The 27,991-nt window shown below is 38.2% G+C and overlaps 1 protein-coding gene across 4 annotated transcripts; it reads right to left on the minus strand.

Moving 5' to 3' along the window:
• Positions 1 to 1,962: 1,962 nt before the first annotated feature.
• On the minus strand, positions 1,963 to 27,980 carry BIRC2 (baculoviral IAP repeat containing 2). 4 transcript variants are annotated; one of them, XM_070803299.1, is made up of 9 exons: positions 27,815 to 27,980; positions 24,351 to 26,468; positions 24,161 to 24,260; positions 17,387 to 17,465; positions 16,749 to 16,797; positions 9,477 to 9,731; positions 5,140 to 5,394; positions 4,405 to 4,443; positions 1,963 to 3,849 (listed from the first exon to the last, which is right to left on the minus strand). In XM_070803299.1, the coding sequence occupies exons 2-9, from the start codon at positions 25,186 to 25,188 to the stop codon at positions 3,656 to 3,658; spliced, it is 1,809 nt and encodes a 602-aa protein (XP_070659400.1). In that variant the 5' UTR covers positions 25,189 to 26,468; positions 27,815 to 27,980; the 3' UTR covers positions 1,963 to 3,655. The 4 variants fall into 4 exon arrangements, with proteins under 4 accessions (XP_070659400.1, XP_070659401.1, XP_070659402.1 ...); XM_070803300.1 differs by lacking the exon at positions 27,815 to 27,980 and adding an exon at positions 27,598 to 27,727; XM_070803301.1 differs by lacking the exon at positions 4,405 to 4,443.
• Positions 27,981 to 27,991: the final 11 nt, after the last annotated feature.

Raw genomic sequence — 27,991 nt, forward strand, 5'->3', positions numbered from 1 at the left:
TAATGAGTCAGCTCTTCGCATCAGGTGGCCAAAGTATTGGAGTTTCAGCTTCAGCATCAGTCCTTCCAATGAATATTCAGGGTTGATTTCCTTCTGGATTGACTGGTTTGCTTGCAGTCCAAGTGTCTCTCAAGAGGTTTCTCCAACACCACAGTTCAAAAACATCAATTCTTCAATGCTCAGCCTTCTTTATAGTCCAACACTCACATCCATACATGACTACTGGAAAACATAGCTTTGACAAGACAGACCTATGTCTGCAAACCAATGTGTCTGCTTTTTAACATGCTGTCTAGGTTGGTCATAACTTTTCTTACAAGGAGCAAGCATCTTTTAATTTCATGGCTGCAGTCACCACCTGCAGTGATTTTTGGAGCCCAAGAAAATAAAGTCTGCCAGTGTTTCTATTGTTTCCCCATCTATTTGCCATGAAGTGATAAGACTAGATGCCATGATCTTGTTTTTTCAATGTTGAGTTTTAAACCAGCTTTTTCACTCTCCTCTTTCACTTTCATAAAGAGGCTCTTTAGTTCCTCTTCGTTTTCTACCATAAGAGTGGTGTTATCTGCATATCTGAGGTTATTGATATTTCTCTAGCAATCCTGATTCCAGCTTGTGCTTCATTCAGCCCAGCATTTCTCATGTATTCTGCATGTAAGTTGAATAAGCAGGCTGACAATATAAAGCCTTGACAGATTCCTTTCCCAATTTGGAACCAGTCTGTTGTTCCATGTCCAGTTCTAACTGTTGCTTCTTGACCTGCATACAGATTTCTCAGGAGGCAGATAAGGTGGTCTGCTATTCCCATCTCTTGAAGAACTTTCCACAGTGCTGGTACACAGTGGATACTGAGTACTATTTTAGCACAGTAGTTTTAAAAATGATCTAATCCCCTCTTTAAATTCCTTCTATAATGGCAAGGAGAATCTTTCTCTTATTGACATAGGTCTCGCACCTAGAAGTATGCATTCAGACTTACACCAACGCACCAGCATATCATGATGAATGAAGGCAAGAGCCCCGCTGGTGGACCGCACTCTCCTGGCCTTGCCACACGCACTGCCACCAGCCAGGCCCTCTCCTACCTGATGAACACTTGCTGCAGCTCCCTGACAGACACGGAGCCTCAGATTCCTCACAGGGCCAGACCTGGGCCCACAGATGTGTCATGGAGCCTGCAGGGCTGCTCTTTGCCCAACAGAGGACTCGGGCTTTCTGGAGACCCAGCCCTAGGCCAAGTGGTGAGTGTCCCACAACTCACAGAAGAGAGGGGCTGTGCCACGGGCAGGCTGGTACAGGGCCTGCCTCCATGGCCCTTAGAGTGCATGCCAGGGCCCTGCAGACACTGTTTCCTATAGAATTCCTGCCTATTTTCACTTAACCATCATTAAATGGCACCTATAAAGTCTGACTTAAAAAAAAGATAGAGAAATTTTCTTTCTTCCTACTATACACTTTACTTGAAAGAATCTAATGGAGTTTGGGGATAAGAATTTTTAATACTCGACCTCCTTTTCACTTGGTCTCAGAAGTCTGTCAAAGACCCAGATCTGGGAAAGGTCAAATATGACTGGGCCCCAAAGAACATACTTTCCATTAGCTGTATTCAACCTCCCACCACCACCTCTACAACAAAATGATGACACTATTTTCTTAAATCCCAATGAAGATTTACATAATTTTGTTAAGAATGTTTGACATGGATTTTTAATTCAAATAGTATCTACAATATACAAAGCAACTAGACAGATACTGTCATCTGAAAGAAATTCTCATAAATTCCATTATTATTAAAAAAACATTTTTTGGTAATTTGTTTTATGAATTCAGTTTTTTAATTTAATAATTTGCATTTGAACTGCTTACAATGTGACAAGTACTATGCTTATGTATATTATCTCATTCTTATATAACCTTATGAAAGTTTATGGAAATTATAAAGCAGAACAACAACAACAAAACTGATGTGAATTGATGTAGTCTTTTTAAAGACCTTTTATTAAGATGTTTCTCACAAACTAGGGAAAAACTTTTATACCACTAAGAGAAAAATCCTTATCTTACAACACAACTGAAAAACAACCAATGAGAATTTGGCAATATAACTGTGATAAACTCCAGAGTTCCTGGTTTCTAGTTCTTTTCAACAATACTCTAAAGTAGTACTCAATGCTTTCAGAAAGAATACCAGATCCAGTCACTCCTAAAATGATACGTAACAGCATTAACACTGCTTCTTTAACTTCTCCTGTGTACACATATGTACACTAACACAGCTCAAACATAAAGCTTACTTTTCATATAAACACAGATTAAATATTATATATGACACCATTTTATCTTTTGCTGACAAAGCAAGAGATTTTATCAGGAAGGGGCGCCCAAGTGGAGAGCAGTAGGGTGAGGGAACCCAGGAGAACTGCTCTGGCAGTCTCGGGTTTTACGGTGATGGGATTAGTTTCCGGGTTGTTTTTAGCCAAATCATTCTGGCTCAGAGTCCTTCCTGGCGGTGCACGCCTGGTTCAGCCAAGATGGATGCCAGATGTGAGGATTCTGGGAGGTTGTCGGACATGTGGTGTCTCATTTTGACCTTTCCTGAACCCTTCCGGTTTGTGGTGGCTTACTAGTTCCGTGTTCCATACCAGGATCTCCTGTTGTAAAACAACTCTTGCAAATGGTTATTATGGTGCCTGGCCAGGGTGGGCGGTTTCAGTCAGTTTGCTTCCCCTAACTCCCTGCTGAGAGACTTCAAAATCAAGATCCTTCTTGGGAACTGGAGCGGAGGTCTTTTCCTTCTGTAATTTCTTCCTGCTGTGCATGGGCGTAGGCCTGCCTAACAAAGCAGAAGTCTCTCTCTACCTGATCTAAGTTGAGGTATTCTGTGCCTGAAACCAGCATTCACCTTGTAATAACAGCAATTTAGCTTGAAACTGTTGGCTCCTCTCAGAGATGAAATAGACAGGGGCCAAACAGGAGACCTAATAGGATGGTCATCACTGGTCCCCAGAAACAGGAGGCAACATTTGGGATGAGGGCTTCAGGGTGTATGATTTTTTCCTGATTGGTTACTGGTGAGGCAACGGAGCGGTGCTCCAGGAATCTTGTGTTCAGCCTGATGTTACCATCCTCCACCTGGGTGGGGGCCCCAGTTCTGTGGAACTCAAAGACTTTGTTATGCATATTTTTTTTGAGTAGGAACCAGGACCTTGTCTCAACACTGTACCACTATTTGAAAAACAACACAACTGAAAAAGAACCAATGAGAATTTGGCAATATAACTGTGATAAACTCCAGAGTTCCTGGTTTCCAGTTCTTTTCAACTGTACTCTAAAGTAGTACTCAAAGCTTTCAGAAAGAATACCAGATCCATCACTCCTAAAATGATACATAACAGCATTAACACTGCTCCTTTAACTTCTGTGTGCACATTGTACACTAACACAGCTCAAACATAAACCTTACTTTTCATATAAACAGAGATTAAATATTATATATGACACCATTTTTTTGAAACACAAGTATTAGTACCAAAGAAAGCAGAGAATACAAATGTTACTAATTAAGGAGTCAGTAATTCCTTTTTTTACTTCAAACAACTTCAGACAATATTTTAAAGATTTTTATACATAAGCTAACATACAGCTTATTTTTCTTTTATGAGAGAAATGTACGAACAGTACCCTTAATTATACCTCTGCAAATAGGGCATTTTCTTAGAGAAGGGGCACATTCCTGGCATACTACCAGATGACCACAAGGAATGAATACAATAGAAACTTCTTTGTCCATACACACTTTACAAGTTCTTTCTTCTTGCAGCCTTCTCAACTGCTCTTCCAGGGACAGACCTATAACAACAAAAACCTCAGTGAAATTCAGTTTCTACTTTACCTTCCATTAAAAAAATAATAGGATAGGGGCTTCCCTGGTGGCTCATTGGTAAAGAATCTGCCTGCCAATGCAGGAGACACAAGTTCAATCCCTGATCTAGGAAGATCCCACATGCAGTGGAGCAACTAAACCTGTGCACCACAACTTCTGAGCCCGTGCTCTAGAGCCCAGGAGCCACAGCTATTGAGCCCACGCACTGCGACTACTTAAGCCTGTGCTCTGGAACCCAGGAACCCTAACTACTGAGCCTGTGCTCTAGAGCCTGGAACCACAGCTAGAGCCCACACATTGACTACTGAAGCCTGTGCACCCCAGAACCTGTACTCTGCAACAGAAGCCACCATAATGAAAAGCCTGTGCACTGCAATGAAGAGCAGCCTCCACTCGCCACAACTAGAGAAAGCCTGCACAGGAACAAAGACCCAGCACAGCCAAAAATAATACATAAATACATAAATAATTTTTTTAAGGGTAATATTTTATGTTGGTCCCAAGTCTTAATTTTGTTTTACCTGAAACATCTGTTGGAATATACTTCATATTCTTTTCCACTGAGGAAAGAAAAACATACAAAAAAAAAATCACTCTAACACTCAGCCATAGAAATAAAATTCTGTCACGTTCAACAACACAGATGGAACCAGGAGTGTATTGTGCTTAGTGAAATAAGTCAGAGAAACACTACGTCACCATGTATATGTGGAATCTAAAACACAAAACTAGTGAACGTGACATAAAAGACAGACATAGATATAGAGAACAAACTAGTGGCGGCACTATTTCCAGTGGGGGTGGGGGTGGGCAAAACAGGGGTAGGAAGATTAAGAGGTACAAACTACTATGTATAAAATAAACAAGCTACAAGGTCCATTGTATAGCACAGGGAAAATAGCCAATATTTTATAGTAACTATAAATGGAATATAATCTATAAAAATTTTAAATAACTGTTGTACCCCTGGAACTAACACAATACAGTAAACCACCTACACCTCAATTAAAAAAATATTTTAAAGCATTACTCTACCAAATACAAGACTGCTTTGCCTACTACATATTATTTTTCCCCTACTATGTATTGAATACATAGATTTTAGTTATATATCATTGGATATTATTTAGCCAAGCTACTTGGGCAATAAAAGACTTCATTTTTTTAGAACAAATGTACACAGTTTGCTAACTGGATTCAATTTATCAAACACAAAGATGAACACAATTCTAAAAATAATTGTACAACAAACTCACCAAACAAGTTCTTATATAATGTAGGGTCAATTTCCTTAAGACAGTTTTTGAAGATGCTGGCAGCACTATTTCCTTTAACTAAAACGGTATCAATCAGTTCTCTTGCTTGTAAAGGTATCTGTGTTTTTTGCTTAATAATATCATGCTCCTGTTTATTAATTACATTGGCCTTTAAAAGATTATCCAGGATAGGAAGCACACACGTCAACTGTTGAAAGAGAGCCATTCTATTCCTCCGAAGTAATGACAAATCATCTTCAATGTTAAAAAAAAAAGAAAAAATATATTAGATTATAAACTGCTCCAACCACACTCATAGTCACTAACAACCAACACTATGAACAATTCAGACACTAAATAGGAGCTAGAAAAAAAGAACAAAATTACTTGTCTGCATCTTAATGTCTGTCATTTGGAAAACTTTCAGAAGATTTGGTAGGTATATAGTATACATACTATACCATGGCATAGTATGTAGTATACACATGGCCTCTGTTTTTGTAACCTACTTGAGTCTATATATTGGGTTGGCCAAAATGTTTGTTTGGGTTTTTCTGTAACATTTTATCTTTTAACCTATCTTAGAATCCTGCTTTATCCTGCAGAAAGTAGGAAGAGAATTTTAAAGGATAATATGAATATGCCACCTCTATACTTTGCCCCAATGAAATACTGACTTCTCTTTGCATTATATCACATTACGTTTATAAGCATTTTCATATGAATTGTCTCATTAGATAAAAAGATCCTATCAATGAAACAAGTCGGTTATGAATGTTTCTTATTTCCAGATAGGGTAAGAAAGACTCAGGAGGAATGAGTGACCTGTCCAGTGTCACAGGAACAATCAGTTGTAGAATCAAGTCTCCTAGTCTCTTCGTGTTTAAGAAGTAGTAAGCAGGATTTCCCTGGTGGTCCACTGGTTAAGAATCTGCCTGCCAATGCAGGGGACATGGGTTTGATCCCTGTTCCAGGAAGGTTCCACATGTTGCAGGGCAACTAAGCCTTTGCTCCCCAACTGCTGAGCTGGCACCCTAGAGCCTTGCACCTATTGAGCTCATGCAGCACAACCTCTGAAGCCCACGGGCCTAGAGCCAGTGTTCTGCGACAAGAGAAGACAGCGCAGTGAGAAGCCCGCACTCCGCAACAGAGAACAGCTCCTACTCGCTGCAATTAGAGAACAGCCTGCGTTCAGCAACAAAGAGCCAGAGTCGGGGGGCAGGGAATAAAAGCAGTAAGCAGTGCTGAAGAGTTTGAGCTGCAGAGTTAGGACAAACCTAGCTGCCCACACAGGCACAGCCACTTAGTAGCTATGTGCCGTAACCTTCACATACCTCAGTTTCCTCATCTGTAAAATGTAGATAATAATAGTACCTTTCTCAAAGAGTTGTAAGGATTAAATGAGATATATGTGAAGTATTTATCACAGTATCTGGCACAGAGTTGGCTACCAATATTTTATAAAGGTCTAGGTTTATAGCAATTTAAAAAGACTGCATACGAATCAAGCCTAGTCTTGTTTTTAAAGTAATGTTTTCTCCTTTAACCTTAAACCACACAAAATCCATTGTTAAATAGACTATAGGCATAAATTCCTGAAGTATTTTTCAAAAACTTCCTCTTTTGATGCCCCAATCACCAATATTTAATTGCCTGCTTTCAGCCTTAAAAAAAAAAGTTGCTGTTCGGTCCTTCCAATAAGTATTCAGGGCTGATTTCTTTTCGGACTAAATGCTTTGATCTCCCTGCTGTCCAAGGGACTCTCAGGAGTCTTCTCCAGCACCACAGTTCAAAGGCGTCAATTCTTTGGTGCTCTGCCTTCGTTACTGTCCAGCTCTACCAATCGTACATGACCACCATAGCTTTGACTATACGGACCTTTGTCAGCAGACTGCTGTCTCTGTTTTCAACACACTGCCTAGGTTTGTCATAGCTTTCCTGCCAAGAAGCAATCGTCTTCCGATTTCATGGCTGCAGTCACCATCTGCAATGATTTTAAAGCCCAAGAAGAGGAAATGTGTCACTATTTTCACCTTTTCCCTTTCTATTTGCCATGAAGTAATGGGGCCAGATGCCATGACCTTAGTTTTTTTAATATTTAGTCTTAAGCCAGCTTTTTCACCCTTCTCTTTCATCATCATCAAGCGGTTCTTTACCTCTTTCCTTTCTGCCTTTAGAGTGGTTTCATCCACATATCTGAGGTTGTTGATATTTCTCCCGTCTATCTTGACTCCAGCTTGTAACTCAACCAGCCTGGCATTTCTCACGATGTGCTCAGTGTATAGGTTAAATAAATAGGGTGACAACACACAGCCCTGTCATACTCCTTTCTCAATCCTGAACCAATCTAACTATTGCTTCTTGACCCGCATACAGGTTTCTTGGGAGACAGGTAAGATGATCTGGTATTCCCCTCTCTTTAAAAGTTTTCCACAGCTTGCTATGATCCACACAGCCAAAGGCTTTAGCATTTTGTACATCTCTATATTTACAAGTTTAATAAAAAATAAAGAAGTCTATTGTAAAGTTGTTAAAAAAAAAAAAAAAAGACCATTCCCTTGGGGTCACAAACAGTTGGACATGACTGAGTGACTGAACAACCACCAAGGAGTGAAACACACTATTCATCTGTGACTGAACAACCACCAAGGAGTGAAACACACTATTCATCTCAAAATTATGAAAGTCCCTTCTCTACCCACAACTTATTTATCCTTCTGCCTTAATAATTCACCTTACTACTAACAGATCTGTTCTTCACCTGATGCTATAGCTCCATGTCATTTCCAACCCTACTAACAAAAGAGTTGTCTCCTGGCTTTGCTTATGTCCCATTCTAATCTATATATCGGTCAGGTGTTTTAATGATCTTCTCTTATTAGTATCCTAAACTCTTCCTCTCTATTCTTTTTTTGATTATTAAGAAACAATTTCAAAGCTGTAATTCAAGACTTTTCTCTGAATTTTACAAAATACAAGAAAGTCACAAAACTATGGTGTCCAGGTTTATTAGAGTGATTTCATTTAACGTGTATTTTATTGTTGCTGTCGTTCGGCTGGTCAGTCATGCCCGACTCTTTGTGACCCCATGAACTCCAGCACTCCAGGAGCCCTTCACTATCTCCCGGAATTTGCTCAAACTCAAGTCTATTGAGTCAGTGATGTCATCCAACCATCTCATCTTCTGTGGTCCCTTTCTCCTCCTGCCCTCTGGTTAATAATCTCACTATCCCTGGGCCCTTTCTTGCACGAAGACCCTCCCACTTCCCAAGGCAATATACTTAAAAAAAATTTTGATGTGCTAGGTAAAGGCACTAAATTGTTTTACTTGTAACCTCTCATTTAATTTCTATAGCTGCCCCATGCAATTTGTAGTACTATCATCCCTGTTTTACAGATGAGAAAACAAGAGTTCTGGTTAAATTAATCACTAAGCTGGTAACTGACAAAGCCAGGATTTAAACACAAATTTGTCTCAACTAGAAATCAGACCTTAAACATTTTGCTACACGGCCAAATGATACAGTTCTCAAACTATTCCTATCATTACTTACAAGCTTAAATAGAAAAAGTGTTTTCCAGTCTGACAGTCAAATTTACACTATGTATGCAACTTTCAGTTCTACTGGCCCTGTAACCCTATCTTTTTGCATACTAGTTTCCACAGCTAGTCTCTATGCTCCTTGAAAGCAAGCACCATGGGGAGCACAGTACTTGGTACAGGTGATCATGTTCAGTTAGTATTTGTTAAAGGAATGATTACTCAGAAGACTTGTTGTGGAAGTCTGAAGCTTAACACAATAAAGATGAATACCAAAATCAATTCCCTATGATCTTTGTGTTGGGGAGGTGCTTATCAAATCCTAGAATTTCATCATGGATTTTATTTTTTCTATAAGGATCACTAAGCTAGGATTAGACAGTAAAATGCCATGTTAAGAATATGATTTAAAGGAACTTTAAAAAAAAAAAGTAGAAATGAGACAGGCCCCCAGCTTTAAAATCTTACTTTTTCCAAACAGTTTAGATCTGTTAATGTATGAGGGAGAAAGGCAATATAGCTCAAGAAAGAAATTATGACAAAATCCTCTGATTAGCATAAATCAGGGATCTTCTTGGGGAGAAAAAAACATTCAAAAAGAAAAAAAACTGTAGTCAGTGATTCTCAACTAGGGTAATACGTTGCTCACAGTGAAGGGAATGTGAGGTTTGGAAATGACTGCTGGCTGCCACCAGCAGTCAGTGGAGAGACAGGGATACTCACTGTCCTGCAACACATGAGACAGTCCTACAAGACCTCAACGGAAATAATGCAGGGGACTAACGTTCCCAAATACCTGATGCTGTTTCTTCAGTTTGTCTTTCCTTCTCTTCCTCCTTTTCTTCTTCTCTTTTCTCATCTTCAGCATTAAGAAGTGCTGACACAATATCATTAACTGTTTTGTAATTCTCTCCAGTTGTTAGGATTTTACTCTGAACTGTCCGCTTTACCAGGCTTCTACTAAAGCCCATTTCCAAGGCAGCTTTAACCACAGGTGTATTCATCATGACTGCATCGTCTGAAGAACTTTCTCCAGGTCCAAAATGAACAACTATTTTAAAAGATATATATTTGGGTAAATTCCATAAATATAAAAATATGGGGAACAATAATGACTCTGATATAATCTTTACTCTAGACGTGATTATATGCTGGTAATGGAGATGAGCTGTATGCACAAGTTACCTATAACTCCAACAGAAGTCTGAACCTGGTAAGGATCAAAGGAGAGGCTGCTGTTATTGTTGTTCAGTTGCTAAGCTGTATCCGACTTTTCTGTGACCCCATGGACAACAGCCCACCACACTCCTCTGCCCATAGGAATTCCCAGGCAAAAATACTGGAGAGAGCTGCCATTTCCTTCTCCAGGGGATATTCCCAACCCAGGGATCGAACACATGACTCCTGCATTGGCAGGCAGGTTATTTGGTGGTACTGAGCCACCAAGGAAGCCCAGTAACAGGCTGTACTTTAAAAAAATACCAATTCCCATATCTTAGTTAGAGTCTTTAGGGATGGAACATAAGAATATCCTAAAAATTCCTCAAATGACTCTGTTGTACAGTTATTTTTGGAAACTGAGATGCTACACAAATTTAGAAGCGAGAATAATCTCAATTCAGCTAGGAAAGTGGAAGAAATCAACAAAGACTTAATGAAAAAGATCACACAAGAGTTTGAACCTTAAGGATAGACAGGACCTGAAGAGGTGGACAGATGAAGCAGAAAAAAACAAAGATGGGAAGATCAGTAAAGTGGAAGACTAATTCACACAGAACACATCTAAAAACGTGGTTTAAAAAAACGTGATTAAAGAATTAAACTAATATGACTTCAGATAGCAACACATGTTCTGAAGAAAATAAAGCAGAATAAGGTGGTTAAGACAAACTAGGAAGCAGCAGGAGGACATTCAGGATAAGGTGATCAGAGAGGCATTTTCTGATAACAAATGCCAGCCAATATGGCAATGTGAAAATTATAAAAAGACATCATTCTTCAAGATACTTTACTGCCATCTGCTGGAAAACTGTTGTATAATAAATGTAAATATACACTGTGTGTGCTCCCTTGCTCAAACGTATGTGGAACCCTGTCTGAATAGGTAACAGCAAAGCAAACAACTGAACGATAAGGAATGAATATGGGAATATCTGAAAGAAGTCTTTCAGGCAAAGAGAACAGCCAGTATAAAAGCCTCAAGTCAAGAGGAAAGCTTGATATTATTCAAGAAATAGTAAGGCGGTGCAGTCAGAGAGTAGGGTGAGGCCTAGATCACGTAGAGCCTTGGGAGGAGTTTATATTTTAAGTCTGCTAGAATATTCTAAGACTGATAAAACTTGATTTGTTTTTTCAAAAGCTGATTCTGGCAGCTCTGTGATAAACTTTAGTGAGGTAAAATGGAGTCAGGGAGACCTGTTAGGATTTTATGACAAAAGGTGATAGAAGCTTGAATCAGGTTAACAGTGGGGACGATGAAGAGAAGTGGTAAGATTTGGGGCATATTATAGAGATGAAAGGACTTTTAATAGCTTAAATACACAAAGTAAAAGGAGGAATCAGGGATGATGTCTAACTTAAGTCAACCTCAGGAAGTGGGGAACATTAACTGAGCAAGGGAGATCAGAGAAAAAGCACATCTGAGGTACGAAGGGCAGGGAGAAAATGTTTGCTCTGGTCCTATTAACTCTGAGAAACCCATTATAAACAAGCAGAGGTTTAAACAGGTGGTTGAACATGCTAGTCTGCAGCTCAGGAAATGGAGAACTACCTTTGGGCTGAACGTTGAGGGGTACTCCATCACATAAGAGGTTTGAAAAAGGAGTAACCACCAAAGGAAATTGTTCATGATCAACCAGGGAAATGGGAAAATCAACAATGTGGTGTCCAGGAAGCCAAGTGAGGACGATACCTTAAGAAGGATACAAAAGAGTAATGATAGCAAGATTGCTAATTAAGATGTCTCCCATCTGGATTCCCCACGCAACAACAATTTGGAATCCGTCCAAGGACCAAAGTGCCTTTGTGAGAGGCTCTGTGATTGAGATATAAGATTCTGAAAGCCTAGTGTATTCCAAAACCAAGGAGAGTGATTTTGAGAAGACTGGCTTGTACCCAGGTGCCAGAATCCCTGACTATGGTCCCAGCAACAGACCCCAAAACAGCTCTGTATCCATCAAAATTGACAAAAGAAGGTCCTCACTTGGCAAGACCAATCAGTAAAAACTGGAAATGGTGTTCGCTCCTTCAAATGCACAGATACTATGGCCAGGCTACATACAGCATATAAATATATAAATAAGGCACATACAATACCATCAAAAGAAACTAATAAACATCCAGACTGACCCCAAAGAAATGAAGATCTATGATTTGTCTGACAATGAACTCAACAGTCACCTTAAAGAAACTCAGTAAAATTCAAGAGAACAACAGTAAACAACTAAATGAAAATAACAATTCATGAACAAAATCAGAAGTTTAAACAAGAAATAGAAACCAGAATCAGAAATTTAATCAAGAAAAAGAAAAAAGATCAAACAGAAGACGTGGAGCTGAAGAAAAAAAGGACAGAACTGAAAATCAATAGAGAAATTCAACAGACTTGATGATGAAGAAAAAAAGAATGAGAACCCAAATGGAGATCATTTGAAATTAGCCAGTTATAGGAACAAAAAGAGAATAAAAGAGGGACAGAAGACCACATGAATTATAGGGCACCACCAAGCAGATGAGCAGTTACATCACAGGAATCCCAGAAGACAGAAAAAAGGGGTAGAAAGCTTACTTTAAGAAATAATAGCTTAAAACTTCAGTTCCCAAATCTTGGGAGAGATACGGATATCCAGAAAGAGCAAGTACAGAGAACCCCAAGCAAGATCAGGCCAGAGATTATTCCAAGACACATTATACTCAAAATATTAAAAACAAAAAGACAAAGAAAGCATTTTGAAAGCAGCAAAAAAAAAAAAAAAAAAGAATCATTACATACAAGGGAACCCCCTAAGGCTATCAGCACATTTCTCTGCAGAAACCTTGCAGGCTAGGAGAGAAAGACTTAATATATCCAAGTGATAAAAGAAAAACAAATGCCAACCAAGAACACTGTTTGGGAAATTCAAAATGAAGGTAGCCTTGTTCAGGCTTCGCAAGTAGGGGAGAATACCTCTAACCGACTTCTGACCTTGCCCGGACTACATGCCTGCCTGCATGCATGAACACCAATCGTTACCAGCAAGTCAAACAGCACTTCAGATAAGAAAGGGAGTGGGTTTTGGATTTTTTTTTTTTTAACGAGTGCTTTGTATTTGATTATTTATTTATTCACTTATTTATTCTTGGTTGCACTGGGTCTGTTTGCTGCACAGGCCTTCTCTAATTTCAACATGCAGGTTTCTTATTGTGGTGGCTTCTTGTGTTACAGAGCACAGGCTCAGTAGTGGTAGCATATGGGCTTAACTGCTCTGCAGCATGTGCAGTCTTCCCGGACCAGGGGTTGAACTGGTGTCCCTGCATTAGCTGGTTGATTCTTAACTACTGGACCACTGGGGCAATCCAGCTTTAGAATTTCTTAAGCCTCTGGGGACTCAATCAGGCCCCCAGAGTCTAAAGAACTTTATGACTCACAAGATGAAACAAACAGCATTGTAAAAGTTAAAGAAAAACCAGAACTGCATTTTTGCATGCAAACTGTTATGAGTTTGTGGCCGAGGATCATAAGCAGCAGCTCCCAAAGCTGCAATCTGAAGTCTGGCCTGTGTGGTGGATGTACTGACAGGACCCTTTCCCAGTTAGGACTCCAGACTGCTGTTACGTGGGACTTCCAGCACTGTTCAATGCTAGATCAACGTGGGTGTTGGCCCAATGTAGAGATGTATATGCTATTATTTCTCTCTACTGTCTCTATTTCTTTTCTTTTATGACTGTACACTGAAATTAAGCCAAATTAATTACTGAATATTAAATATTGAAACTGCTTATTCGTGTGTAACAAGCAGTTTCTTTTGTTAACAAATCCTTTGAAACCAAAATAAAAGTACAACTTTCAGCAAAACAAATACTGGCAAAATTGTCCTTCAGAAATGAAGGAGAAATAAAGACATTCCAGTCAAACAGAAGTTGACAGAGTTCATGAACATGAAACCTGTTTTATAAGAAACAGTAAAATGATTTCTTCAAGTTAAAATGAAGAGACCTTAAGTAATAACATGAAAACATATAAAAGTATAAAACTTAACTGGTAAAATTAAGTATGCAGGTCAAATTCAAAACACACTATACTGTAATTGTATGTCTAGTATAAGTTAAAACAACAGTAATACATTTTGCACAGCAAAGGAAACCGGAAACAAAACAAAAAGACAACCTACAGAATGGGAAAAAAATATTTGCAAAGTGACTGACAAGGGGTTAATCTCCAAAATATACAGAGTTCATTAGCTCTATGTAAAAACAACAAATCCAATCAAAAAGAGACAGAAGATCTTCTAAAGACATACAGATGGCCAAAAGGCACATGAAAAGATGCTGAGCATCACTAGTTTATCACAGAAATAGAAATGAAAATTACAATGAGATATCACCTCACACTGGTCAGAAGAGCTAATATCAAAGTCTACAAAAATAAATGCTGGAAGGGGAGTACAGAAAGAGAACCCTCCTTCACTACTGGTGGGAATGTACACTGGTTATAACCACTATGGAGAACAGTATGGAGGTTCCTTAAAAGCCTAAAACTATAACTACCATATGACTCAGCAATCCTACTCCTGGGCATATATCTGCAGAAAATCATAATTCAAAATGATACATGCACCTCAATGTTCACTGCAGCACTATTTACAATAGTCAAGACATTGTTGTTGTTTAGTCACCAAGCTGTGTCCGACTCTTGTGACCCCATGAACTGTAGCCCTCCAGGCTCCTCTGTCCATGAGATTTCCCAGGCAAAAGTTGTGCTGGAATGGGTTGCCATTTCCTTCTCCAAGGGATCCTCCCAACTCAGGGACTGATCAAATCCACATCTCCTGCTTGGCAGGTGGATTCTTTACCACTGAGCCACCTGGAAAGCCCAGCCTGACATGGAAGAAACCTAAATGTCCACTGACAGAGGAGTGGATAAAGAAGATATGGTAGATATATATAATGGAATTCACTCAGCCACAAAGAAAGAATGAAATAATGCCATTTGAAGCAACATGAATGGACCCAGAGATTAACATACTAAGTCAGACAAAGAAAGACAAACATCATATGATATTGCTCATATGTGAAATCTAAATGTTTTTTTAAAAATGATTTAAATTAACTTATAAAACAGAAACAGACTCATAGATTTCAGAAACAAACCTAAAGTCTGGGGAAAGGGAAAAATTAGGGGCATGGGATTATCATATACACACTACTATATATAAAAGAGATAACCAACAAAGACTTATTGTATAGCACAGGGAACTCTACTCAGTGTTCTACTACAAACTATATGGGAAAGGAATCTGATAAAGAATGAATATATAGTATCACAGAATCACTATGCTGTACACCTGAAACTACATAACACTGTAAATCCACTATATTTCAATAAAATTTTTTTAAAGGAGTACTTATAGAAAAATACAGAAAAATAAAAAACAATACTAACAACTACAACTCCAATAATCTGTTTCTAGATGCAGAATATAAAGAGATATAAAGTACGACATCAATAGTGTAAAACATGGGGTGAGGATAAGTAAACTGTAGAGTTTCTCTAAACGATTGAAGGTAAGTTGTTATCAGCTTAACACAGACTATTATATCTGTAAGATATTTTATGTAAGCTTCATGGTAAACACAAAGAAAAAACCTACAGTAGATACAGAAAATACAATAGAGAAATTAAAGTACACTACTATAGAAATTAAGTCAGAGATGAAGACAGCAAGAGAGGAAGAAATGAACAAAGGAACTAAAAAAAAAAAAAACCCAGTCAGAAAACAATTTACAAAAAAAACAGTAAAAAGTCCCTATATATCAGTAACTATTTTAAATGAAAATAGACTAAATTCTCCAATCAAAAGACACAGAACGGCTGAACGGATTTTAAAACCCCAAAAGATCTAACAGTACGTGGCCTACTGCAAGTGGAAAGATATAAAAGGCTGAAAGTGAAAAGATAAAAAAGTTCTATGCAAATGATAATCAAAAGTGATGAGGAGTTGCTCTACTTACATAAAATAAAATAAACTTTCAGTCAAAATTAGTGCTAAGAGACAAAGAAAATCACTATACACAGTGATGAAGGGGTCAACTTATCAAGAATACATAAAACAATTGTAAACTTATATGCAACAAAACAGTGGCACATCTGAATATCCAAAGCAAATATTAGCATAACTAAAGGGAGAAATACAGAGGAATATAATAATAGAAGGGAACTTCAATATCCCACTTCCAACACTGGTTAGATCATCCAGACAGAAAGTTAGTAAGGTAACAGTAGACTAAATAACACTTTACACTAAATGCCAGATGTAGCTAAGATTATAAATTATAACCAGAAGATGTATTTCCTACCCTTGCACTAAAATACTACATCCAGGCAAATACCTACTTTTCTAGCCCAATTCTCAAATCATGTAACCTGGGCCTTTCCAAACATGATAGCTTACCGCAAACTTTCCCTCTTTGGAGAGCTTACTATTTGCACCTCTCATTTGGTATTCCTATCTTGTCTCCCCAGTTAGAATATGAGCACTTTAAGAACAAAAACTAGAACACTTCTAAGAATCCTCTAAAAATGTCATGAATCTTAGAAGATAGATGTGTATGTGCTCAGTCGCTCAGTCATGTCCAACTCTCTGCAACCCCACAGACTGCAGCCCGCCAGGCTCCTCTGTCCATGGAATTCTCCAGGCAAGAATACTGGAGTGGGTTGCCATTCCCTCCTCTAGAGAATAGAAAGATACATAATATTTACGAGCTAACTTCTTAGCACTTTTTTCTATAACCTCAGAAATCCTTTATTTACAAACTTTTATTTTTAATACTCTTAAATCCTATTCTTTATTTGGGATATTTTCATACATACTTGGTGGATCAGCATTTTCATCTCCAGAGGTATTTGCAGTTGACAAGAGCTATGAAACAGGAAAAAAAAAAATAGGTAAAATCCAGAATCTCAAACAATCTGAGCATAGCCACATTAAGGTAAGTTTATCTTAAGTACTATGCACATGCTTTGAAAACTGGGTAGTTTACATACTGCACTTTGCTGTTTTATCTTAATCACCATAAAATATTTCCTTAAACTGCAGCTAATTCCATATTAGAATTTAAATATCAGGAAAGCAGGAAAAAGTATTAATGGTTTCTCATTCCACTTAGAAAGTTGTATTTCAGCTTAACCACTCTCTGAGGTTCCAAATTCCTAAAATGTTACTTTTTATTTTTCTCAAAAAGGAGAAGGAGATACTAAAGACTCTTTTCCAACCCTACCACAAATTTGTACAGGGGCAGGTTGTGTAACTTTTCAAAAAACTAAAAAATAATTTTTAAAAGCCATGAACAAACATGGTAGTCTGAAAAAAAACTAAAAAGTTTCATTAAGATGGACATAAAACATATAACTATCATTAACTTTAAAAAGAAATAAAGATCACTTTTAATCGTATTTTGTAATTATTATCTAGGAGAATCCAATGTTGCCAATTATAAAAACATATTTACCTGTTCAAGAAGATGAGGATATCTGGCTTGAATCTCACTAACAAACTCCTGCCCTTTCATTCGTATCAAGAACTCACACCTAAAACATAAGAGGAAAACTTTTTAAATTCTTTTATGCCAAAAATATACTCTGATCATTCTAGAAAAGCAGTTTTCAAACTCTTGGACTATATACTATAGTACAAACATTTTACATCACAACCTAGTACACATATACACCTAACAGGAACAAAATTCTCATAAAACATCACAAATTTTTACTATGTATTGATACATTCTGATATTTTTATTTGATTACATTAATACAATAACAGTAAAGGCGTCTGGACCTCAAAGGAGAAAAAGGTAAGACTTGGAAAATGCTGTTCTAGACAATTTACTTTGGAAGCTTAACATAAGTTTTAGAAACTGTAATGTGGTATGTCTAAAAGTAGGAAGTCAAGAAACACCTGGAGTAACAGGCAAATTTGGCCTTGGAGTATGGAATGAAGCAGGACAAAGACTAATAGAGTTTTGCCAAGAGAACGCACTGGTCGTAGCCAACACCCTCTTCCAACAACACAAGAGAAGACTCTACACATGGGACATCACCAGATGGTCAACACCGAAATCAGACTGATTATATTCTTTGTAGCCAAAGATGGAGAAGCTCTACACAGTCAGCAAAAACAAGACCAGGAGCTGACTGTGGCTCAGATCATGAACTCCTTATTGCCAAATTCAGACTGAAATTGAAGAAAGTAGGGAAAACCACTAGACCATTCAGGTATGACCTAAATCAAATCCCTTATTTTATACAGTGGAAGTGAGAAATAGACTTAAGGGACTAGATCTGATAGACAGAGTGCCTGATGAACTATGGATGGAGGTTCATGACACTGTACAGGAGACAGGGATCAAGACCATCCCCATGGAAAAGAAATGCAAAAAAGCAAAATGGCTGTCTGAAGAGGCCTTAAAAATAGCTGTGAAAAGAAGAGAAGTGAAAAGCAAAGGAGAAAAGGAAAGATAAAAGCAGCTGAATGCAGAGTTCCAAAGAATAGCAAGGAGAGATAAGAAAGCCTTCCTCGGCGATCAATGCAAAGAAACAGAGGAAAACAACAGAATGGGAAAGACTAGAGATCTTTTCAAGAATATTAGAGATAACAAGGGAATATTTCATGCAAAGATGGGCTCAATAAAGGACAGAAATGGTATGGACCTAACAGAAGCAGAAGATATTAAGAAGAGGTGGCAAGAATACACAAGAAGAACTGTACAAAATAGAGCTTCACGACCCAGATAATCATGATGGTGTGATCACTCACCTAGAGCCAGACATCCTGGAATGTGAAGTGGGCCTTAGAAAGTATCACTACGAACAAAGCTAGTGGAGGTGATGAAATTCCAGTTGAGCTATTTCAAATCCTGAAAGATGATGCTGTGAAAGTGCTCCACTCAACATGCCAGCAAATTTGGAAAACTCAGCAGTGGTCACAGGACTGGAAAAGGTCAATTTTCATTTCAATCCCAAAGAACGGCAATGCCAAAGAATTCTCAAACTACCACACAATTGCACTCATCTCACACGCTAGTAAAGTAATGCTCAAAATTCTGCAAGCCAGGCTTCAGCAATTGTGAACCATGAACTTCCAGATGTTCAAGCTGGTTTTAGAAAAGGCAGAGGAACCAGAGATCAAATTGCCAACATCTGCTGGATCATGGAAAAACCAAGAGTTCCAGAAAAACATCTATTTCTGCTTTACTGACTATGCCAAAGCCTTTGACTGTGTGGACCACAATAAACTGTGGAAAATTCTGAAAGAGACAGGAATACCAAACCACCTGACTTGCCTCTTGAGAAAACTGTATGCAGGTAAGGAATCAACAGTTAGAACTGGACATGGAACAACAGACTGGTTCCAAATAGGAAAAGCAGTATGTCTTGCCTGGAGAATACCAGGGATGGCGGAGCCTGTTGGGCTGCCGTCCATGGGGTCACACAGAGTCGGACACGACTGAAGTGACTTAGCAGCAGCAGCAGCAGCAAGGCTGTATATTGTCACCCTGCTTATTGAACTTCTATCCAGAGTACATCATGAGAAACGCTGGGCTGGAAGAAGAACAAGTTGGAATCAAGATTGCAGGGAGAAATATCAATAATCTCAGATATGCAGATGACACCACCCTTATGGCAGAAAGTGAAGAGGAACTCAAAAGCCTCTTGATGAAAATGAAAGAGGAGAGTGAAAAAGCTTAAAGCTCAACATTCAGAACACTAAGATCATGGCATCTGGTCCCATCACTTCATGGGAAACAGATGGGGAAACAGTGGAAACAGTGTTAAACTTTATTTTGGGGGGATCCAAAAATCACTGCAGATGGTGATTGCAGCCATGAAATTAAAAGATGCTTACTCCTTGGAAGGAAAGTTATGACCAACCTAGATAGCATATTGGAAAGCAGAGACATTACTTTGCCAACAAAGGTCCATCTAGTAAGGCTATGGTTTTTCCAGTGGTCATGTATGGATGTGAGAGTTGGACTGTGAAGAAAGCTGAGTGCCGAACAATTGATGCTTTTGAACTGTGGTGTTGGAGAAGACTCTTGATAGTCCCTTGGACTGCAAGGAGGTCCAACCAGTCCATCCTAAAGGAGATCAGTCCTGGGTGTTCATTGGAGGGACTCATGCTGAAGCTGAAACTCCAGTACTTTGGCCACCTCATGTGAAGAGTTGATTCATTGGAAAAGACCCTGGTGCTGGGAGGGATTGGGGGCAGGAGGAGAAGGGGACGACAGAGGATGAGATGGCTGGATGGCATCACCGACTCGATGGACATGAGTCTGAGTGAACTCTAGGAGTTGGTGGACAAGGAGACCTGGCGTGCTGTGATTCATGGAGTTGCAAAGAGTCAGACACAGCTGAGCGACTGAATTGAACTGATGCCTAAAATATAATATTTCACAAAACGACTGCTAATCTTTCTCTACTGTCCACTCTTCCATTTTATAGGAAGCACAAACCCCCTAAAAAAATAAAGAGTATCAAGTATTTTCATCTATATATACTGTGACAGTGTTTCCCAAATACTTGCTTTCAAATTACTAGAATTTCTCCATGGTTATTCCAGGAAGTTCATATAACATCTGTTTCTTCCCTTTTGTTTTTTCAACAAATGGACATAGACAACTCAATATTCATAAGTATTAGCCTTTATCTATGTCCAAACTGTATACAGAAACAAACTAAAAATGGACTACATGCTTAAATACAAAACCTAAAACAGTGTAACTTGTAGAAGAAAACACAGGAGACAATCTTTTTGTTCTTAGGTTAAGTAAAGATTTCTTAACTAATAAACCAACAGCATAATCCATAAAAGATAAAATTGATAAATTGACATCATCAAAATTAAAAAATTCTGCTCATCAAATACATTGTTAAAAAAATAAAAAAAACAAGTCACAGACTCAAATGTTCCAAAACACAACTGATGCAGAACTTGTATCTAGAATACATTAAGAACTCTCAAAACCTAGCAATTAAAAAAAAAAAAAAAACTTCTTTAAAAGACACTTCATCAAAGAAAACACAGTTCCAAGAATAAAGAACCCACAGATACAAAGGGCTGACTCTACTATGATCTTACGAGGAACTTGAGCACCCACGGATTTTGGTTTCTTGAGGGGAAACCCTGGGAGTGTCCTGGAACCAATTCCTTGCTGACACTGAGCGACAACTTATATAGACAGCAAATAAACATCTAGATAGCAAATAAACATCATTAATCACTAAGGAAATGGTAATTAAAACCACAGTGAAATACCACTACACATCTATTAGAATGGCTAAAATCAAAAAGATATTACCACGTCATTAAGAATCTGGAATACTTGGAGGTCTCACACATTCTACAGCCACTTCAGAAAACAATTTGGCAGTTTCTTCTAAATTACCATGGTAAACAAAACTTGCCATCCAACCCACTAATCCCAATTCTAAGTATTTAAAGTATTTACCTAAACAAAATGAAAACAAGTTCACAAAGGTTTACTAATTTTTAGAGTGGCTTTATTCATTATTGCTCCAAACTGGAAACAACCCAATGTCCTTCAAGTGATGACTGGGGTAGATTTAGTAGAGATCATGTAAACATGCTCATGGTTCAAGTCATCATTGTTCCTGATCTTAATATAGGTCTAAATTATTTTTATTCTGGGACTGATTAACTTATAATGACTAAAGATAGGAAGTATACTGAACATTGGCTGCTCCATACTTCCTCCTTCCAATAAATTCTATGAGGACTAAGATTTTTGTCTTGTCTTATTCACTGTTAATATCTCCAGCATCTAAAGTAGTATTCAGAAGCATATAGGGAAATAGGTGAAAGGGATTTAGAGATAAAAAATTCAGTGGTAAAATAAATAAGCCATGGGGATGTAATATACACACAGCAAAAAAAATGTGTGCAAAAGCAATTATGACTTTGTTGTTGAAGTGTTAGTCGCTCAATCATGGCCGAGTCTTTGTGAACCCCATGGACTGTAGCCCACCAGGTTCCTCTGTCCATAGAATTCTCCAGGCAAGAATCCTTGAGTGGGCAGACATTCCCTTCTCCAGGGGATCTTCCCCACCCAGAGATCAAACTCAGGTCTCTTACATTACAGGAAGATTCTTTATTGTCTGAGTCACCAGGGAAGCCCCAAAATCAATTATCCTTCAAAGAAAAAAAATGTTTTAATATGGTCAACAATATTGCAATAGCTGTATAGGGGCAGATGGTTACTAGGCTTATCATGGTAACAACTTTATTATGTATACAAACATCAAATCAGGACACAGCACACCTGAAACATATTATGTATGTTAACTATATTTCAATTTTTTAAAAATGATATTATAAGGGGGAAAAAAGATCATCATGATTTTCCAGTTACTTCTAACTACTTATTCCTAAGACTCTTGCCACCAGATAATGCTGTTACTGTCATGAACTATCATGCTCAATCAAGAGGAATCCCAGTATTCTTACTGGTCTGCTGCAAAATCAGCATTTATCTGCCAGTTTTATTTTCAACCTCATATGTAATAGTACCACAAAACTATTTTGACTTTCTCTTTAATTTGGTTCTTCTTCATTTTGCTTTGGATTGACTTTTCATTTGACTCCACACTGTCGTGTAAATATTAATACTTATGAAAAAGGAAATTCTTTTGAATGATTATAACTAAAAATGTTAGGAGAGAAAAAACAGAAGTAAAATAGTATCTAGTAGGCATGCAAATATTTAATAAGTGAATAAATAAATTGTGTTAAAATACAGTGATAATGATTATCCACTTTGGGTTTTCATTTTCTGAGATGAAAGACTATCCACAATTGAAATTTGTTGTTTTCAGAAGTGTTTACAAAAAGTACTTCTGGCCTTTTCCCTTATGTAACCATTTCAAGCAAAACATTAATTACAGAAATAAACCAAGATTTTGTTTGGTCTTGCTTTATAAAGGAAAAATTATAGCAAATGAAACACTGTTAATCAGAAAGCTGTTTTTGTCTTTTTAATACAGCATTAAATTCCAAATTACAGAATAAGCCAATCTCATAGAGCCAAGTACAATCAAGTCATTTAAAATTCTGACAACTAGGAATTTCCTGGTGGTCCAGTAGTTAGGACTTGGTGTTTTCATTGCTGTTGCCCAGGTTCAATCCCTGAATGGGGACTGAGATCCCAGAAGCCACAAGGAGAGGCCAAAAATAAATACAATTATGACCATAAAACATGATTTTTCCCAAAAAAATAATTTAGAGTTTCCTCATTTAGGAAAGTCACTCACCAGTTGAAAAATTATCTATATGATATGATTCCACTCTTATAAAGTACCTAAAAGAGTTGAATTCACAGAGACAGAAAGTAGAATGGTGGTTGCCTGGGGCTGGAATATAAGGAATTAACTAAATGAACACAAGATTCAGTTTGGGAAGATAAAAAAAGTTTGGAAATTGATAGTAGTAATGAATGAGGAATAAGGTGAATGCACTTAATGCCACAAAACTGTATACTTAAAAATTGTATTTTATGTACATCTTGTAATTTTTTTAAAAGACAGTATTACCTATTCCAATTTCCTCATTTTATAGATGAGGAAAGGCTCAAAGGGGTCACATGACTTGTCCAAGTTCATACAACTACTCAATAACATTCCAGTAACAGCACTGCCTCTAAATTCTTTCCAGGCTATAGTAAAAAAAAATAGGACATACCGGTAGAAACAAAGTGACTAAAGAGAGATACATATAACAAAAAGATAAAATTGTACAGAAAAAAATAATTTACAATTATAATCACTTAAAACTGATTATACAATCAGGTTTTTATTATATGCATTGTTATATTTGTCCTATTCCTAGATTCACTTAATGTCCCTTCTTGTTTTTCTTTTTCCTTACCTTTTTCTAACATATCCCCTTTTTGCTCTACTTTACATATTTTTATAATACTTTAAACAAAATGGAAAACACATAAATGTAATGTATGGCCATAACTGTGAATGAGGCATCAAGAATAAGTTAAGTTATATCCTGAATACATGGTTTATAAAAGAAAAAAATTACAGAATATTCTACATTTTTCTACCAAAATAACTAATGTTACAATTTGGTGTCTTAAAAGGCTAATTTTCTAATGGTATAAACAAGCTTGTTATACTGAAATGTAAACTTAAAACACACAAACATGCCTACATCTTTTACGCACAGAGTTGTGTATACAAATACCTTTCAAAGCAATTACCTTGGAAACCATTTGGCGTGTTCTACCCATGGGTCATCTCCAGATTCCCAACACCTTAAGCCACCATCACAACAAAAGCACTTGACATCGTCGTTGCGACCTAAAGAAAACACAATAACTGAATACACACGTGTTCCAATATATTAATCAAAATGAACTAGATAAAATGTATAGCTATACATTTTCTTACCTACATAATAGAAACCAGCACTTGCAAGCTGCTCGGGCTGAACTGATACAGTAGATGGCCAGTACATAAATGTTCTCAGGCGAGCTGCATGTGTCTGCATACTCAAATTTGAAATGCTGAACCTCAGCGTTTCCAAAGAATTTTCCAAAAATGGACAGCTGGGAAAATGTTTCTGGTGTTCTAACATGGCATCATCCTTTGGTTCCCAGTTATTTAGCGTCCCACCACAGGCAAAGCAGGCTACCCTGTCTCCAGGTCCTATATAATAAAAGCCAGCTCTTGCCAATTCTGATGGTGACAGAAAGGTTAATGGCCACATTTGATAAGTAAGAAATCTCGCTTCTTCAGTACTCATGGCATAACTGTAGGGGTTAGTCCTCAATGGGGAAAAGTCTTCGACTGCTCGAGAATTAATAGGGTTTGGTGAAAGGTTGGAATAAGAACCACTGAATGATCTACCATGTTCCAAAGTGGGTGATAATGAGTGCGTAAAACTGTTTCTCATTGGAGAAGAAGCATTCTTAGAAGTAGATTCCAGACTAGTAACAGAAACTAGATTCTGAATAAAGCTACAGCTCGGATACAGTTGTTTATGCTTCTCAATAGGATTGTCTCCTTGTTTCCAGTTATCCAGCATCAGGCCACAACAGAAGCATTTGACCTTGTCATTCACACCAGTGTAATAAAAACCAGCACGAGCAAGACTCCTTTCTGAGACAGGAACACCGGCGGGGAAAGTTGAATATGTAGACATTCGGTAGAGCTCACATGAAAAGTCGTATGTCATTTTTTGTTTGTTGCCAATTGTCCAATTTGACAAGACTGTGCTGTCTTCCATCACACTCTTAATTTTTCGATACAAGGGATCCAGGACAAGTCTTTAGGAGGTAGTTTTGTGCATGATTTTTACTTTTTGACAGCAAAAATCCTTTACATGAAATTTTTCTTCTCTTCACATTAGTTTTTTTTTTTTTTCACCATTAAAAAAGAATCAAATGATAGGCTCCTACTTACATAAAATTCACTACACCTTCTTTACTGGATTTACATCTGAATTTACACTCAGGCAGGATGACTCTATCTCCTATATTATCAAAATACTATTTAATACTCTTTAGGACTATATTAACTCAAGTACTATCTCTGTTCACTATTTGGTATAATACTAAGCAGACTGAAAGAAGTTGAGACACTTTTGAAAATATGTTTAACACTCCTTGATTTTTCAAGGAAGTTTATATTCCCAAAATTCTAAACAAAGACACAATACTTATGCCTTTAATTTGCTTTTGGTTACAAATCACATAGCCTGGATATCAAGCCAATTAATGGCCATCCTATAAGAGAAAAAAAACTATATGCAGACTTTTTTCCCTCCAAGCACTCTTAATATATTTTTTATAAAAAAAATCTTTTATTCTAGTAAACAGTAAGTCTTCATATGGTCACATTATCTAAAGGCCAATTTCACATAGCTTATCATCATAGTATTTACTTAAGAAAGTTAAAGTAGCTTCAGTTAACAATTTTGGAGGATGTCAACACCTACAAGCATTGTTGAACCTATATCTGTTATACTGTGTACGATGTTAAAACTCACAAGCCACTAACTTATCTTTGTTAATACTGTCTGTATTTGTTTTCATTTCCTGCAGCATCATTATGTTGTCTTTCTTCCTAACTTTGCTTACCACTTTATAATATTTGGTCAACTGAAGGTATTGCCTCCATAAACTAGTTAACCATAAGGTTTCTACAGCAGAACCTTTTTACATAACTTGTCTTTCATTTAAGAATCATGCATCTACAATATCACTCATTTTGTATTTAAAGGTAAATCAAGTTTATCAAGATACAGCTTGACTGTTCTAGTATTATCACAAATGCCTAACAAGATCTTATCACCAACACTGCTTATGCATAATATGCCAGTAATTAACTCTACTAGCCTTGTTTCTGAAAACCCTTCATATTTTAAAAGTATAAGTCATACACAAAATTACACTCCGCAGAATTCAAACTATATCCCTTTATAAAGTTTCTGGGTGTCCATAATGGGATTTATTACTGCAGGGGAAAAAATGAGGGAAAAAAAGTAGATTCTTCAGGGCTGTAAATCTGAAAAGGAAAAACAAAAGCTATTTTAGAAAACTGCATTTTCACGGTGAATACAATTTATATATTCTTTTCAACTTGTTCGATAAATTCTAAAAGTGATTTACACTTTAGATAATACATCTTAAATTTCAGCAATTTGTCACCAAAACTAATTAGAAAAGCTCTATCAAAATAAATGCAATACATTGCCCACAGCATAAATATGCATTTCTTTTAACGTACAACTTTGAAGAAAGATGGACACAGAAACCTATTTTGTTCTTGGTCTCCTCTCCTCCTCTGGTGACAACTTTAATACATACTTTAAGGGTAATATCTCTGGCAGTTTGCTAGAGGCAAAGGGGCACTAGTGCTGAAAGAGACGGCACCCATGAGCAACAGTGCAGTTATTTAGACGATATAATACACGGCAACCCATTCCAGTATTGCCTGGAAAATTCCTTGGACACAGGAGCCTAGCGGGCTACAGCCTCTGGGGTCGCAAAGAACTGGACACGACTGCGCGCTCACAATGTTCTTTATTCTTTAATATCAAGTCTCTCCAGAACTCGGAAAACTCACCAGTGAGAGTAAAATGGGTCAGGAACTCATTAATAAATGATAACCCTTTAAGTCTACAACGCCTTACAATCCAAAGCAACAGCCACAGAAAGCAGCTCAAAACCAACACACCCCACAACGGCTCTGTGAAACACTGGCCTTGGGAATGCGACCCCTTGCAAGAAAGCTTCCGTTACACCAGAACTTGACGTTCTGTCTTAACAGACTTTTGTCCACAAGCACCCTACAGTGATTTGCCCTCTTAAAGCAAACTTGTGGCTTCGGGGGTTGAGGCCGAGAGACAAACTGCAAGGGAAAAGAAGGGAAACCTGAATTTTAATTTCCCAGCGCTATTTCTCACAACACACAGTGGACCACGAAAGTGGCAGAGCGCGGCTGGAGCGATCTGAAAGAGGAGACCCCGCTCCCACAAAACTGTCCTCCTTCGAACACGCTAAACAAAACACCACCGAGGGCTAAGTTTAAAACCCTGCAGAAGCTTGACCAACATCTTGGGCTGAGTCCAATGGCCACAAAAGTGGGCGGCGGCCAGCGGAGGCTTGCCAACAGGTCAATTTAAAAAATTTACTTTCGACTGCAACTTTTGGAGTTGGGGCTTCCGAATGAAACAGCGCCGGAGAGAGTGAGGAGACTGGAGAGCTCGCCACGACCCCCCAGCTCCCGGCCGAAGGGCCCCGGCCCTGTCGTCCCAGTCCTGCCAACCGCAGCCGCAGGGAAGCGAGTCCCACAGGCCCGCGCGCCCCAAGCCTCCTTGCACCCCGGGGCCCGGAAGGAGCTGCACTCACCGCGGGGCCGGCGCAGCAGACGCGGAAACTGCTCAGCCGCCCGGAGCCTCCTCAGACCCTTGAACGCGACGCCGGCAGAAGGGGGCGGCCGGGTGGCTGGGCTCCAGCGCGCCACAGGCTCCCCGCCCGCGCGAGGCCCACGCCGACGCCCGTGACGTCAGCGCGCCGGCCGGGATC

Source organism: Bos indicus, chromosome 15, assembly GCF_029378745.1.
Source record: "Bos indicus isolate NIAB-ARS_2022 breed Sahiwal x Tharparkar chromosome 15, NIAB-ARS_B.indTharparkar_mat_pri_1.0, whole genome shotgun sequence".
In the NCBI taxonomy this organism is placed as follows: Eukaryota; Metazoa; Chordata; class Mammalia; order Artiodactyla; family Bovidae; genus Bos; species Bos indicus.

Bases quoted from the DNA above. Each gene is read 5' to 3' on its own strand.
- BIRC2 (XM_070803299.1), bottom strand. From the start codon at position 25,188: ATGGAAGACAGCACAGTCTTGTCAAATTGGACAATTGGCAACAAACAA. The intron at 24,261-24,350 runs GTAAGAAAATGT...TGTTTTCTTTAG, and splicing joins TGCTGGTTTCTATTATGTAG to GTCGCAACGACGATGTCAAG. The intron at 16,798-17,386 runs GTAAATATGTTT...CCTGTTTCATAG, and splicing joins ATCCTCATCTTCTTGAACAG to CTCTTGTCAACTGCAAATAC.